This window comes from Heterostelium album, assembly GCF_000004825.1.
Source record: "Heterostelium album PN500 unplaced genomic scaffold PPL_scaffold1, whole genome shotgun sequence".
Classification (NCBI taxonomy): Eukaryota; Evosea; class Eumycetozoa; order Acytosteliales; family Acytosteliaceae; genus Heterostelium; species Heterostelium album.
This window is the reverse complement of record NW_008805063.1, coordinates 1,628,696-1,643,879: the sequence shown is the minus strand read 5'-3', so window position 1 is coordinate 1,643,879 and position 15,184 is coordinate 1,628,696. Positions and strand designations below refer to the sequence as shown.

The following is a 15,184-nucleotide window of genomic DNA, read 5'->3' as shown; positions in this document are numbered from 1 at the left end:
TTAATTAAGAAATGATATCAGTAAAATGTGTAGTTATTGGTGATAAAAGTGTAGGAAAGACATCAATACTAAGTTCTTATACAAATAACTTCTTCCCTACAGGTGAAGACTTAACACATCAAGATTTTCAATACTTTACAAATACTATTGTTGATGGCCGTCCGTATCACTTCGATTTTTGGGATACTATATACACTGGTAACGAAACGTATGATCGTCTAAGACCCTTGTGTTATCCTGGTACAGCTGTATTCTTGGTTTGTTTTTCAACGATATCACCTCCAACATTTGAGAGTGTTTCTACCAAGTGGATCAAAGAACTTAAACGTCATGCACCAAAAGTACCAATCATATTGGTTGGAACGAAAATAGATACTAGAGACGATACAGAATTGCTTGACTGTTTGAAAGAAAAGGGCGTGGTGCCTATCACTTATCAACAGGGTCTAGTTAAATTGAAGGAAATACGTGCACATAAATATATGGAATGTTCAGCCCTAACTCAAGAAGGTTTAAAAAATGTTTTTGATGAAGCAGTTCGCTCGGTTGTACATCCACCAATAAAGAAAAATACCTGTATAATCATGTAAATAACAACAGTAATAAAACAAATAAAAGAAAGATTTGAAAATATAATATTCAAATGTACATATTAATCATTATACTACTCGATTATATAAGAATAAGAATTTTTAAAAACAAACTAAGCAAACATAGAAGTAAAAAAATTAAAAATCGTTAAGTGGTGTGAAAAATCTATGATCAAAGGTTTTTTATCATAATTTTGTTGGAAATTGAGGTCAAAAAAAAGTCGAAAAAGTATATTCTAAATATTCAGAATAGAGATCAATTTATGTAATTTTTATTAAGAATGATTTTTATTTAATATTTTAAATATTAAGCTGAAATAATGGTTAACCATGTATATAAAATTGAAATTCTTCACGAGTATATAACAGATTGTCTATTCATCAATGAATTCAATTCCTCCAAAAAAAGCCATATGGGTATATCCGACATCTTGTTTACGATTAAGTCGAATTATCATGTTTTTGAAGTTTGGAACATTAAATACTTGGGATTCATTGTAACCTTCATTTTCTCCTGCATTGTACTGGTAGAGATAAGCTCTGGTAGAAGGTGTTGTCCATTCCATCAGTTGTACTTCTTGACCACCAAGTAAATTGATTAATGAAAAACTTGCTTGACCTTTAATCATATGGTATACTCTAATTTTGAACCTTCTTGAATGGCTTGTTTTACAATTTAGTTTATAGTTAATTGAGAAATCCCATAATATTTTATTATGACATGTTAAACCCCAAACTCCTGATCTCAGAGATCTATTAGGATGGTAGACTAAACCGTATCTATCTGCATCAGGAAGTCCTCCAAACTTGTAAACACCTTTTGCTTCTGGGAACTCAATTTCATGAAAATAATTTGGATGTAAGACAGTTACACCATTTGGATAAAGAACAAGATCTCCATTAATAAATTTCATTGCTGCACCGAAATATCTATACGAAATAAGATTGATTAATACTCAAATAATATTCATCTTGAAAAGAAGTATTTGAATACATACGGTGGAAAATTAAAAAGTCCTCCCCAATTCTTCAATCGTTGAAATGGATAAACACCTTTGAGAGAAATTGACATCATTTCCTCAATTTTCTCATGCAAAAGGACCTTTAATGATTTGGTATTGGGAGTACCATCGATATAGCTTGCATCAAAACCCATTTCTTTTCCTTTAAGGATAACATCTCTTTGAAGTGCAACGTAGAGTCCACCAGTTAGGTAGTAAAACGGAATTGTATATGCCTGTTTAATAATTAAATTAATATAATTGTTTTTGAAAACAAATACAAAATCAAATTAATTTGAACTTACAAGATATTCTTCTCCACCAAAGAATACTAAAGCAGTTTCAAGATCTCTTAAATAATCAAGATATACCATTTCAAGAGCACTCAATGGCATATTGAATCCATCATCTTCAAAAATTACTTTCTTTGATGGATCGAGTGTTGTTTGAACAGAGTTATTATCATACCATTGTTGCGATAATCTAAAGTATCTATCACCAGTGGTTTGTAATGCTTGGAATCTTAATAGAGCTTGGTTTCTAGCAAATTCTCCAATCTTTTGATTAACCAACTTTTCGACTTCCTCCATTATTTGTTTCATTCTAAATGTATAAAATTTATTGAAATCTAATCTATTAATATTTTTACAAAATTCAAATTATATATTTAAATACTTACTTATCTTGACCATTGTTGAATAAACCTAAAGCGCCAAATAGAATGTTGAAAGCAGCAGTGAATGGACCTCCAGCTGGATGAAATGAAAATACATTTCCAAGGATTAATGCCATATCAATGAGTGGCCAATCATCAAAGATAGATTCAATTTCTGGATTATCATATGATTTCTTGAATGAATCTTCTAACGTTTTGGTTTCTTCCTCTGAAAAACCTTTGAAATCTGGGAACAATTGTTTAAGTTGTTCACTTTGCTTTGCAATAAATTGATTTAGTTTTGATTTATACTCGGAGCATTCCGAATTATTTGTATCTATATCTTTATCCATTTAATAATAATTAGAATAAAATAATTTTATATTTTAAATTTAAAAAAGTGTCTGAATTTATAATCAATTTTCAAAAACTTTTTTAATATAAAATAAAATAAAATCAAAAATCTAATGATTTATTTTTGTAAATTGTCCACAAGGAAAGTTGAAATTAAATTTCTTTCAACAAAAAGAGAAAACGTACCCTAATTGTTCGCATATTAAAATGGTCTACCAATTTTGAGTTTAACTTCAAACATCAGTTGTTTTTTGCCATTATTGATAAAGCAAATAAAATTCACCCATTTTTATTTTATTTATTATTATGTTAGTTTGGAGGTTTATTTTGTAATCTGACAATTGATTTAATATGAATTGAATTTTGTTTGTGGACTCATCATTCATGGTGACTATTTAACACACAAAAACAATATCTAACAATTATATTAAAAAGAGTTTGGAACTTTTGTAACACGTAAAGGAAAGCAAAAGTGGAAGTGGTTCAAATACTACCACTACACTAAAAACTATTACTTCCCAAGATGACAAACAAATTGAATCACAAAAAAAATTTGTAATTTGTAATTGCCCACATCAAAGTATCCTTCATTCTGACTTGGCTCTGAGTGGTAGTGGTGAAACTATTACACATCACTATAGCACCAGTGATTGTGGAGAAGTTCATGAAACCAAAACAACAACTACTTCAACCACTTCAACTAGATCTCGTATTCGAACAAGGGAAGTAAGATTACTAAAAACAAAGTTCGGCAAGAATAACAAATGTTATAGTGGGGTAGTGGTGATGATGATGACGATTATAACAACAGCAATAATAATAACAAAAACAACAATAATAATAATAATAATGATCAAGTTGAAATGGATGTTCATGATCCAAATTATGAAGAGGAGTATGAATATGAAATGGAAGGATCACAACAACCCGAAGATTGGATTATTTCAGGAGAAGCTTTACATCAATCTATTGAAAAACAACAACAAATACCTCCACCACCTTTGGGCAGTTCAATGATTTGACAGTTACTTTAAGAACATATTCGATACGGTTTTTTTTGGTATTCTAACCATTTCTATTAATAGATCCAAATTTTTTTAGTTTTTGCAAAACTAGAGTGACTTTTATCTTCAGTTAATGACTGAAAAGGATAATAAATTTTATTTGTTTTTAATTTATTTATGTTATTTAATTTCCAATCTCAACTAGAGATAAAATTGTAATATGCCACTTTCATTTAAAATAAATTATTGAGGTTAAAAATATACACTTTTTATACAAATAGTATTTGTGTTCAGTGATGAGTTTGTTTTTGCTTAGATTTTTGAAAGTATATGAATCTGTTTGATTGGAAACAGAGTTGGTGAATACACCTCCCTACAATTGTTTGGGATACTGCAAGAAATAAGCACTACCAACATAGTTACCACAGTGTATCTATCAAAGACAGATTTATAAAATTAACTAATAATGGACCGTAGCTTGATTCGAACATATACTTGAATAAAAAAGTATAATATTAAAGTAAACAATCAAAGGTAGATATATAGTTACTTAACTTCTGCTCTACTTACAATTGCACCTCCATTTGAAACAGCGGTATTATCTGTTAGTATTGAACTATAGTTATAATGTTAACTTCGGTATAGTCTTATGATATCTATAAGATACATAAATACACCACCATCACTGGCATAGTTGTTTTTGAAAACAGTTTATCAAGTAGAGTCTATTATATATAAAAAGAGATATAATTGACATATTAATATTATAAAGATAATAGAGTTTAACCCTACATACGACACCACCAGAACCGTCGGCATTGTTTTGATTGAAGGTTGTGTTGGAAATGGCTATTTGTCCTGGATTTTCACCAGCTACAAAAACAGGTCCTCCTACTCCACCATTCAAAGTTTGATTACCTTTGAAGCTTAAACATCAATGGTCATGTTCACTCCATATATGGCGCCACCATAATAAAGGTAGGATTTAAATCAAAAATGGTTCTTTAAGATTAATATAAGCTAACAAACTTCTAAAGAATATTGCACAGAGAATTCGTAGCCAAAGTTTGTTTAAAAGAATAATAATTAAGTACTCTTTTTTTTTTTCAAAAATATTTAGTTTTGAAGCATTCTGTGTTTTTATTTTTTTTTTTTAATTATCAGTAGCTCTATTTTAATAAATAAGTTTAATTCAATTCGATGACAAATGGAAAAAATTAAAATTTGGGGTCAACCACTCAAATTTTTTTAATTTGCTTCTGTTTTTCCATGGAATTAAACATAATCCAACTTTTAAACAAAAATAATTTTAACTTTTTGAGTTGATTTTAATTTAATCCTATCAAAGAACAAATCAAAAAGTCTAATTTAATATTTGTAATTTGCAAAAGTGAGGGGTATATAGATAAGAATGAAAGTGAATCGATTCTTTTAATACTGTGAAATTAATGTGGTGTTTATTTTAAACAATAAACAGAGAAATGACATTCATTGCAGATAAAAACAATGTTTGGCATATTGTAATAAATATAAAATTTTAAGTATCATACTTTTTTAAAACAAATGGATGAAATTAGTTAGGTGTTGTTCAGTAAGATTTATTTGCAAAGATTGTAAATAACCTCTCATATCAATGATTCTCAATATTATTGTCAAGTTCGTTGGACAAATTGAAAATGTTATGAATCATCATTTAATTTAGTATTTGATGATTATAATTTATAGCAATGAGGTTAAAATAAATTTAATTAAAAATATTTTAAAAATAATAGCTATAAATAAGAAGTTGTTAATTCACTGATAGTCATATCATTCCTCTCAAGAAATATATTAGTATATATCTAACAAACAATGCAATATTCAAAGGTATTTGCTATTCTCTCTGTTTTAGTGTTAGCTGTCACACTTGTGCAATCGCTTGAAGAAGCTAAGAAAGGACCATTACAAATTAGCTTGGTAGAAGGAGGTCCCATTAGAAACAAGGGATCATTTACCAATAGAAATGCTGTCACCAATGAAGTTGCTCTTTTGCAATTTAACTTGATCTTTAGAAATAGACTTACTGATATCACCAACAGCGCTGGAAGACGTACGCCAATTAGAATCGATAACCAAGGTACTACCAGTACTGGATTCTTCAATCTCCAAGCACAAATCAACGGTATCAATGGTGCCTCCACTGTTTCCGCAGTCTTGGTCAGTCCAACCTGTCAACCAAACAGAGACAAATCAGAGCAACAACAAATTGAAAACGAAAGAAAAAACGTCATTCGTAAGGTTAAGGACGCTATGAACAAATCTTATGATACCGGTAAAATATACACTGTTCAATGCCACTATTAAACTCTGATATGAAACAAACAAACATGATCATGTTAAATTAATTTCAATAAAATAATTAGCTGTTAATTTAATATCTTAAGTCAATATATAAAAAATATTCTATTTATTATTATTATTATAATTTAATTAACTTGTCATTTTAGAATGAATAAGTTCAAAGTCATCTTGTGAAATTTCAAATAGACCATTTCTAAAAATCATCTTCACTTTTATCACCAACATCTTCTTATCGAGAGAATGTTCGGTCACACCCCTCTTCACTTCAGAAATCCCACAAATCGAAATGATACGGACGGCCATCAACAATAGTATTTGTAAAGTATTGAAAATTTTGATGTGTTAAGTCTTCACCTGTAAGGGAAGAAGTTATTTGTATAAGCACTAAGTATTGATGTCTTTCCTACACTTTTATCACCAATAACGACACATTTTACTGATATCATTTCTTGATTAATAAATAACAATAAACTAATAAATTAAATCATTCTTTTTCTCTTTGTGTTAATAGAGAAACAACTAACTAAATTAAATAATAGTAATAAATCTAAAAATGGTTTATTAAATTGAATTAAATTTTAAAAAAATTATTCCTTGAAAGTTAAATTGAACTTATACTACTTGATTATATAAGAATAAGAATTTTTAAAAACAAACTTAAGAAACAGTATATTCTAAATATTCAGAATAGAGATCAATATATGTAATTTTTATAAAGAATGATCAAGATTAGATTTTTATTTAATATTTTTAAATATTAAGCTGAAATAATGGTTCACCATGTATATAAAAATGAAATTCTTCACGAGTATATAGCAGATGGTCTATTCATCAATGAATTCAATTCCTCCAAAAAAAGACAAATTTGTATATCCGACATTTTGTTTACGATTAAGTCGAATTATCATGTTTTTGAAGTTTGGAACATTAAATACTTGGGATTCATTGTAACCTTCATTTTCTCCTGCATTGTACTGGTAGAGATAAGCTCTGGTAGAAGGTGTTGTCCATTCCATCAATTGTACTTCTTGACCACCATTTGAATTGATTAATGAAAAACTTGCTTGACCTTTAATCATATGGTATACTCTAATTTTGAACTTTCTTGAATGGCTTGTTTTACAATTTAGTTTAAAGGGAATTGAGATATCCCCTAATATATTAATATTACACGATAAACCCCAAACTCCTGATCTCAGAGATCTATTAGGATGGTAGACTAAACCGTATCTAAAATCATCAGGAAATCCTCCAAACTTGTAAACACCTTTTGCATCTGGGAACTCAATTTCATGATTAGAATTTGGATGTAAGACAGTTACACCATTTGGATAAAGAACAAGATCTCCATTAATAAATCCCATTGCTGTATCGAAATATCTATACGAAATAAGATTGATTAATACTCAAATAATGTTCATCTTGAAAAGAAGTATTTGTATACATACGGTGGAAAATTAAAAAGTCCTCCCCAACCCTTCAATTCTTGAAATGGATAAACACCTTTGAGAGAAATTGACATCATTTCCTCAATTTTCTCATGCAAAAGGACCTTTAATGATTTGGTATTGGGAGTACCATCGATATAGCTTGCATCAAAACCCATTTCTTTTCCTTTAAGGATAACATCTCTTTGAAGTGCAACGTAGAGTCCACCAGTTAGGTAGTAAAAAGGAATTGTATATGCCTGTTTAATAATTAAATTAATATAATTGTTTTTGAAAACAAATACAAAATCAAAATAATTTGAACTTACAAGATATTCTTCTCCACCAAAGAATACTAAAGCAGTTTCAAGATCTCTTACATAATCAAAATATACCATTTCAAGAGCACTCAATGGCATATTGAATCCATCATCTTCAAAAATTACTTTCTTTGATGGATCGAGTGTTGTTTGAACAGAGTTATTATCATACCATTGTTGCGATAATCTAAAGTATCTATCGCCAGTGGTTTGTAATGCTTGGAATCTTAATAGAGCTTGGTTTCTAGCAAATTCTCCAATCTTTTGATTAACCAACTTTTCGACTTCCTCCATTATTTGTTTCATTCTAAATGTATAAAATTTATTGAAATCTAATCTATTAATATTTTTACAAAATTCAAATTATATATTTAAATACTTACTTATCTTGACCATTGTTGAATAAACCTAAAGCGCCAAATAGAATGTTGAAAGCAGCAGTGAATGGACCTCCAGCTGGATGAAATGAAAATACATTTCCAAGGATTAATGCCATATCAATGAGTGGCCAATCATCAAAGATAGATTCAATTTCTGGATTATCATATGATTTCTTGAATGAATCTTCTAACGTTTTGGTTTCTTCCTCTGAAAAACCTTTGAAATCTGGGAACAATTGTTTAAGTTGTTCATTCTGCTTTGCAATAAATTGATTTAGTTTTGATTTATAATCGGAACTTTCCGAATTATTTGTATTGGTATCTTTATCCATTTAATAATAATTATAATAAAATAATTTTATATTTTAAATTTAAAAAATGTCTGAATTTATAATCAATTTTCAAAAACTTTTTTAATATAAAATAAAATAAAATCAAAAATCTAATGATTTATTTTTGTAAATTGTCCACAAGGAAAGTTGAAATTAAATTTCTTTCAAAAGCAAGAGAAAACGTACCCTAATTGTTCTCATATTAAAAAGGTCTACCAATTTTGAGTTTAACTTCAAACATCAGTTGTTTTTTGCCCATTATTGATGAAGCAAATAAAATTCACCCATTTTTATTTTATTTATTTGTTGGTATATCAACAAAAAATTTATTTTTTTTGAAGTTATTTGTCTAGATTTGAAATGGATCTATTTTTGAGTATTGTGGGAATATGTGTTGTTGTTCATCATTACACAGAAACATTTAAATATTAGTTTGGAGATTTAATTTGTAATCTGACAATTGAATTAATATGAATTGAATTTGGTTTGTGGACTCATCATTAATCGTGACGAATTAACACAAAAACAATTTCATAAAATAACATTAAAAAAGTTTTGGAACTTTTGTAACACGTAAAGGAAAGAAAAAGAGTGGAAGGGGTTCAAAGACTACCACTACACTAAAAACTATTACTTCCCAAGATGACAACAAAATTGATTCCCCACATCAAAGTATCCTTCATTCTGACATGGCTCTCAGTGGTAGCGGTAAAGCTATTACACATCACTATAGAACCAGTGATGGTGGAGAAGTTCATGAAACCAAAACAACAACTACTTCAACCACTACAACTAAATCTGGTATTCGAACAGTTGGAAGTAAGATTACTAAAAAACAAAGTTCGGCAAGAATAACAAATGTTAGTAGTGGTGGTAGGGGTAATGATGACGATGATAACAACAACAAATACCTGCACCACCTTTGGCAGTTAAATGTTTGACAGTTACTTTAAGAATATATTTGATACTTTTTTTTTTGTAATCTAACCATTTCTATTAATAGATCCAAATTTTTTTTAGTTTTTGCAAAACTATAGTGACTTTTATCTTCAGTTAATGACAGAAAAGGATATTAAATTTATTTGTATTTAATTTATTTATGTTAATTGAACTACTCCAGGCTTATTTTATAAATTAATTTAATTAGTTTTTAATTTTATTTATGTTATTTAATCTCAACTAGAGATAAATTTGTATTATGCCACTTTCATTTGTTTCATTCCATTCAAAGACAGATAGAAAAAATTAAAATTTGGGGGTCAACCACTCAAATTTTTTAATTTCCATGGAATTAAACAAATAATGACAGTCATTTAAAAAAATTTTTGTGGTGGACTTTACAAAAAAAACCAAAAATCGTCTCTTTTTTTTGAATGATTTAAAATTTTATAGTAATCTTTTAAAAATATACTCTTTTTATACAAATAGTATTTGTGTTATGTGAGTTTTTTGTTTTTGCTTAGTTTTTCTTTAGTCTTGAAACTGTTAACAATTGGAATTGTATTTTAAACCAATAACTTGTGCCATTCAGTAATCTAAATCAAGTTTTCCAAAAATCTTTTATCTTTCTGTTAACATTTTACTTTGTATCATTCTTCAAAATAAATTTAAAAGTACTATGATAAAAAATATTTTTTTTATTACTTTCTATAACAAATAAATGTATATCAGTCTGATACTATTGATACCTATGTTTCTCAGATTTTTGCTGTACTCACCAAAGTATTGGATGAGATTATCAATAAATTTCAAAATGGGTTCGTACCAAGTAGATTCATTCATGACAACACCATACTCTTCAAGGAAATTATTGACGCTGCAAAAGCTGGAAATCTTGATGGATTGATCACACTGATTGATATCATGAAAGCTTTCGACTCAATCTCACATAATAGTATCAAACGTACACTGCTACATATCGGTGTTCCGCTCCTATTTATGGTTTTAATCATGTCATTGCTAACTAACTCTCACTCTTCTGTTCTGGTGAACGGTTTCAAAACCAAATCTTTTTTCATCAATAGAGGCACCAAGCAAGGTGATCCCCTTTCTCCTGCTCTCTTTGTCCTCACGATAGAGTGTTTGGCGAAAGCGATCATCGCCGATTCTCATATAGTTGGACTACCTTGTTCTGCTCCAATCAAACTTGAACAAAAGAGATTTGTATTGAAGTATCTACTGCTCGAAAGAATCAAGTTGCTCATGTTCGCTGATGACACTTGTGCTTTCACTCGGAACTTGGATGAACTGAGTCATCTACTGGTTTAACCTGTTCAAACTATCCACCACTGCGGACGTTAACTCTAGTAAATCGTTTATCATTCCGCTCGGTAACACTTCCTCTGCTAACCTTCCGTTCCCTTTCTCCATCATCCCTGATAGATCCTTAGGTGTCAACTTCAACCCGGATAGTCACTGCTCCAAACTGGCAAGTATAATCAATCTCATTAAAGCTAACCTAGCTCTATATAAATATAATGTTTATACTCTTAGGGGGAATCAACCATAATTAAATCTTATATATTCCCATGCTCTTCTATCACTTCTATCTTGAATCACCCACACCTGATCAAATCAAGATTGTCAACAGACTTATTTCTTGGTTCTTCACCAGTTCACCTGATGCCAAAGTTCACCGCTTTGATGTCTTTCGACAGGTCTTGCTTTCACTGGAATGATGGTGGTCTGAATTTGTGAGATCTATCTCTTCGCTCTGCTGCTTATAAGATATGGGTCTTTAATAGATTCCTGTTGTTAAGTAGAAGCAACTCATTTGGTTTTTTAAAAACTTGGCCATCCATGCTTGATTGTGCCAAAAAATTTACTAATCCAACTTCTTCACCTTCCTTCAAACTATTCCATTCGTCTTGGGTGGATTTTAGAAACAATCACTTCTCCAGAGTCATACCGGGCAATCCCATCCTTGCTGATGATGGTAGTCTCCTAACTCTGAAGGAAATCTATTCTGTACTATTCAACCACAAGTACCCCCGTGTCCGCCGTACTGAAGGTCAACTAACCATCCAGATTGGTCACTCTTTGGTTCTCCAATCTCAGTTCCTGCATATATCCAAGTCAAAGCGCCTATGCTGCGTAACAGCATATTCCGGCTGTACTCTCACACCTTCCCCATCAACCACAAGCGCACTGGTCATGTCTGTGAGTTCTGTGGTTACACCTTCACTGAACTCTGCAACCCACATGAGCACTACTTCTTCAAATGCAGGAATGTAGTTTCACAACAGTTCCTTTCTCTTATCAAGCATATATACCACAAGTACTGTAACTATAGACTTCGTAATTGGAAGCACTCGTGCATCAAATTCGACGGTCCTATTTGTACTACTGTCCACTTCACCCACCTTACTGCTGCTATCGTACATTCGTTATGGCAGGCGCTGTCCTGTGAAATGTTTGGTGGTGGTACCCAATACAAGCTGGAACATACCGTCAAGAGAGGAGTCACCCATTCCACTAAATTAATCGATGCCAATTACCATAAGCTTAACTTCACGATCGCTAACTCTATCTCCCAAGGAGTCACTGTCGATTGCTCTGCAATAACGCATAAATTCAAATCTGATTGGAATCTAAATTCTTCCAACTACGTGCCTCCACTTTATACTGTTGTTCATCAACACTCAACTATTGTTAGATCTATTCTATCCTAATACTACTCAACTTATGAATTAATAACAATAATAATAATAATAATAATATTTTATTGGCTATTTCTCACGGCCTGTGTGAGAATGTAATTGTAATATAAAACACGAACAAGCAGGTTAATATCAATACCTGCAATTTGTTGACTGATCATGAGCCACCAAATCTATTTTGGCAAAAAAAAAAAAAAAAAAAAAAAGTTGCTGTTGATTGCTCTACAATGATGCGTAAATTTAAATCTGATTGGAATCTAAATCCTTCCAACAAGTGCCACCGCTTTATAATGTTGTTCAACATTCACTACTGTTAGAGTAGAATAGATCTATTCTAATCTAATACTAACCAACTTATTAATTAATAATAATAACTACTAAATAATAATATTTATAATAATAATAAATTTTATTGGCTATTTCTCACGGCCTGTGTGAGAATATAAGGTACAGTGTTAAACAATATTATAATGTACCTTGCTCACCTAATTCTATTTCTGCTTTAACGTTTGCATCCATACCATAAGTCATTTCAGCACCTATGGGGCGATTCAACATTTTCACGATAAATTTGAAAAGCTTCACTATTGAATCGGAATTACCATATGCAGCAATGTGGTTTCCTACAAATGCAAATCTAACTTTGAATTGGTGCAGCTCCTTCTCATTATCTTTGAGAATTTGTCTCTCCATGTTGATATTTGTGCTCAATTGGAATGACTGATAGGACGATTTGGAAATTTCTTTGGAGATTGAATCGATTTCGCTGATTGGACCATACATGTAAATAATCACTGATTTCTCATAAACACCATTGCCAAGCTTAGTAAAGTGAAATGTTGATTGTTTTCCATAGAACATATCCTTAATGACATCCATAACAAGTTTCGATTTTGTACATGTGATTTCCTCTTGTCCTAGCTTGTATTTAGAATCTATAAGTTCGTTGAACTCTATCAAACTAGAATTCATTGGATTTGGCGAGAGAAATACCAATGTTTGTGAATCGTCAATCATTTGAAATACAATTTGATTTCTAGCGAGTATAGAGTCGAGGTCACTTTTAATTTTCATCAAGAATTCGAATTGAACCTTTGGGATTTCCTTTCGGAGAGACTGTATCTGACGAAGTATAGAGTTGTCATATACCCAGTACTTGTTGCTATCTGTACTTATAAATTTCAAATCCAGTAGTGTATCTCTCTCGTCAGAGGTAGGCATTGACACTTTACAAAAATCACCATGAAGCACACACTTGGAATGTTTGAAATAGATGATAGTATTCAACATCGAAGTGTCATAGATTGGTTTCAATGGGAGGAGATACACGCACCAATTTGGCAAATCACCATCAAAAGGTTTTATTTCGATCTATAAAATTTTAATTAGTTATTATAATTCAATAATTTTGATAAATCAATATTACACTTACTTCTGTGCCTTTGATGTCAGTTAATATCTTATCAAATGGCCAATCTCTTTGAAGAACTGAATATATCAATCTAGATTCCAATTCGATTATCGCCAAAGGACCAAGCATTAAAGGGTATGATAATGGAACTATATCCACATTTTTCAAAGCAATAAGCAAGTCATCAATAGTATTGCAATGATCGGTAAATTTACATGTTATGTGGCCTGTGTCCAAATCTGCGTTGTCAACATTTACTTGCTGATCACTTTGTAAATGTGTTGTGGAAATATATGATTGTTTATTGTGATTGTTTGTTGTTGTATTTATTGATTCTATTTTATCAAGTTTGATTGATTGTTCAATGATTGAATTCAATTGATTGAAATCAGGTTGTTTTATTGATAATTTATATGATGATAATGCTAAGTTATTATTGTCTGTGATTGTTGTTGATTCATTGAATTGATTGTTGTATTTATGAATGATATCTAATAATAATGATGACGTATCATTGGTGTGTTGTTTGAGAAGTTCATCAGTATCGAATAGATCAAGATATTCATTGAATAATGTTTGATTATTATGATTGATGAATGATTGTAATGATGAACTTGTTGTTATTGATTCCATTATTGTTGTTGTTGAATATAATGTTGTGGTATCTGTTATCTTTGACTGATCATCACAAATATCATTATTAAGTTCACTATTACTAATATCGTTATTATTTAACTTATTAGAGATATTTATAATATTAACTAAATATTTCAAATTCATGATTTTTTTATCGATTTGTTTTGTGATTGTTTGTTTATCATTGATAATATCTCTTTGTAGTTTATGTTCTTTAATGGTTAGAAATTGATGCATTTCTTCAAAGAATTGTTTGATTTCATTCTCTGTTTTTGATAATGCTTGATATCTGGATGTCGATGATCTTAATGATTCCCATATATCATTGATTTGTGAATGAAAAATATTACCATGGTTATTAACATTATTAAAATCATTATTGGTTGTTGTGGTGGTATCGCCTTTAATATCATCTAATCTTAATGTACTGAATGCATGTTTGATATCTGAAATATGTTCCACATGATCGGTATGATCAGAATGATCTTTATAACATTGGGAACACAATAAACTATTACATTGATAACAAATGATTTCGTGTGATCTTTGATGAATTAAACATTTTGTCATTGTTAACGTTAAATATTTGTGTGATAATTTAAATTATTATTATTTCTATTATTTGGATATCTTTTCTCGATCAATGATCAAAAAAAAAAAGTAAATTTTATTTTTTGGGGTTAGAATTTTTTAAACTTAAATTATTTTTTACAATGCAACACAATACATTTATTTAGTCTTTTTTAATTTGATCAGATAAAATTCAGGATAATTCATTTAAAATTCAAATTGGGCAACAAATTACTTCATTCGAATTAGTCTTATTAACCATGAGTAAATATTGCTACCATCGAAGGTAACTTTATATCGACACCTATTGATTAGGAGAACGAAATGACATCCTGTTTTGGTAAAGTTGAGGATGATTAAACGGTAAAGAATAGATATATCTATTTAAATAACGGCTTTATTGCGCATACGCATAAAATGCCTGAATGATATGTTTGTTAAAGATAAATGGTGATAGAATCAGAGACCTTCTTTTATTGTATCAAAGTTTTAATAAATTTATTAA

General features: G+C 30.0%; 8 protein-coding genes across 8 annotated transcripts; 4 read left to right on the top strand and 4 right to left on the bottom strand.

Annotated features, from left to right (window-relative positions):
* Nucleotides 1-11: 11 nt before the first annotated feature.
* Nucleotides 12-906, top strand: PPL_00702 (Rho family protein; the record flags this gene model as incomplete). The annotated part of the gene is made up of 2 exons (XM_020571723.1): nucleotides 12-586; nucleotides 903-906. The coding sequence occupies 2 exons, from the start codon at nucleotides 12-14 to the stop codon at nucleotides 904-906; spliced, it is 579 nt and encodes a 192-aa protein (XP_020438246.1).
* A 58-nt stretch (nucleotides 907-964) lies between these two features.
* PPL_00701 (N-terminal delta endotoxin domain-containing protein) lies at nucleotides 965-2,599 on the bottom strand (the record flags this gene model as incomplete). Its single annotated transcript, XM_020571722.1, has 4 exons — nucleotides 965-1,520; nucleotides 1,589-1,827; nucleotides 1,897-2,194; nucleotides 2,271-2,599. 4 exons carry the CDS (start codon nucleotides 2,597-2,599, stop codon nucleotides 965-967), a joined length of 1,422 nt encoding a protein of 473 aa, XP_020438245.1.
* Nucleotides 2,600-2,906: 307 nt separating this feature from the next.
* On the top strand, nucleotides 2,907-3,622 carry PPL_00700 (uncharacterized protein; the record flags this gene model as incomplete). The annotated part of the gene is made up of 3 exons (XM_020571721.1): nucleotides 2,907-2,912; nucleotides 3,063-3,326; nucleotides 3,374-3,622. 3 exons carry the CDS (start codon nucleotides 2,907-2,909, stop codon nucleotides 3,620-3,622), a joined length of 519 nt encoding a protein of 172 aa, XP_020438244.1.
* A 166-nt stretch (nucleotides 3,623-3,788) lies between these two features.
* On the bottom strand, nucleotides 3,789-5,233 carry PPL_00699 (uncharacterized protein; the record flags this gene model as incomplete). The annotated part of the gene is made up of 6 exons (XM_020571720.1): nucleotides 3,789-3,830; nucleotides 4,066-4,098; nucleotides 4,175-4,220; nucleotides 4,280-4,329; nucleotides 4,401-4,530; nucleotides 5,211-5,233. 6 exons carry the CDS (start codon nucleotides 5,231-5,233, stop codon nucleotides 3,789-3,791), a joined length of 324 nt encoding a protein of 107 aa, XP_020438243.1.
* Nucleotides 5,234-5,455: 222 nt separating this feature from the next.
* PPL_00698 (uncharacterized protein) lies at nucleotides 5,456-5,947 on the top strand (the record flags this gene model as incomplete). Its single annotated transcript, XM_020571719.1, has 1 exon — nucleotides 5,456-5,947. The coding sequence occupies one exon, from the start codon at nucleotides 5,456-5,458 to the stop codon at nucleotides 5,945-5,947; it is 492 nt and encodes a 163-aa protein (XP_020438242.1).
* Nucleotides 5,948-6,428: 481 nt separating this feature from the next.
* PPL_00697 (uncharacterized protein) lies at nucleotides 6,429-8,403 on the bottom strand (the record flags this gene model as incomplete). Its single annotated transcript, XM_020571718.1, has 6 exons — nucleotides 6,429-6,467; nucleotides 6,880-7,097; nucleotides 7,125-7,324; nucleotides 7,393-7,631; nucleotides 7,701-7,998; nucleotides 8,075-8,403. The coding sequence occupies 6 exons, from the start codon at nucleotides 8,401-8,403 to the stop codon at nucleotides 6,429-6,431; spliced, it is 1,323 nt and encodes a 440-aa protein (XP_020438241.1).
* A 689-nt stretch (nucleotides 8,404-9,092) lies between these two features.
* On the top strand, nucleotides 9,093-9,806 carry PPL_00696 (uncharacterized protein; the record flags this gene model as incomplete). Its single annotated transcript, XM_020571717.1, has 2 exons — nucleotides 9,093-9,282; nucleotides 9,796-9,806. 2 exons carry the CDS (start codon nucleotides 9,093-9,095, stop codon nucleotides 9,804-9,806), a joined length of 201 nt encoding a protein of 66 aa, XP_020438240.1.
* A 204-nt stretch (nucleotides 9,807-10,010) lies between these two features.
* Nucleotides 10,011-14,679, bottom strand: PPL_00695 (B-box zinc finger protein; the record flags this gene model as incomplete). The annotated part of the gene is made up of 6 exons (XM_020571716.1): nucleotides 10,011-10,019; nucleotides 11,023-11,088; nucleotides 11,901-11,982; nucleotides 12,202-12,235; nucleotides 12,539-13,433; nucleotides 13,495-14,679. 6 exons carry the CDS (start codon nucleotides 14,677-14,679, stop codon nucleotides 10,011-10,013), a joined length of 2,271 nt encoding a protein of 756 aa, XP_020438239.1.
* Between the last annotated feature and the right edge of the window lie 505 nt (nucleotides 14,680-15,184).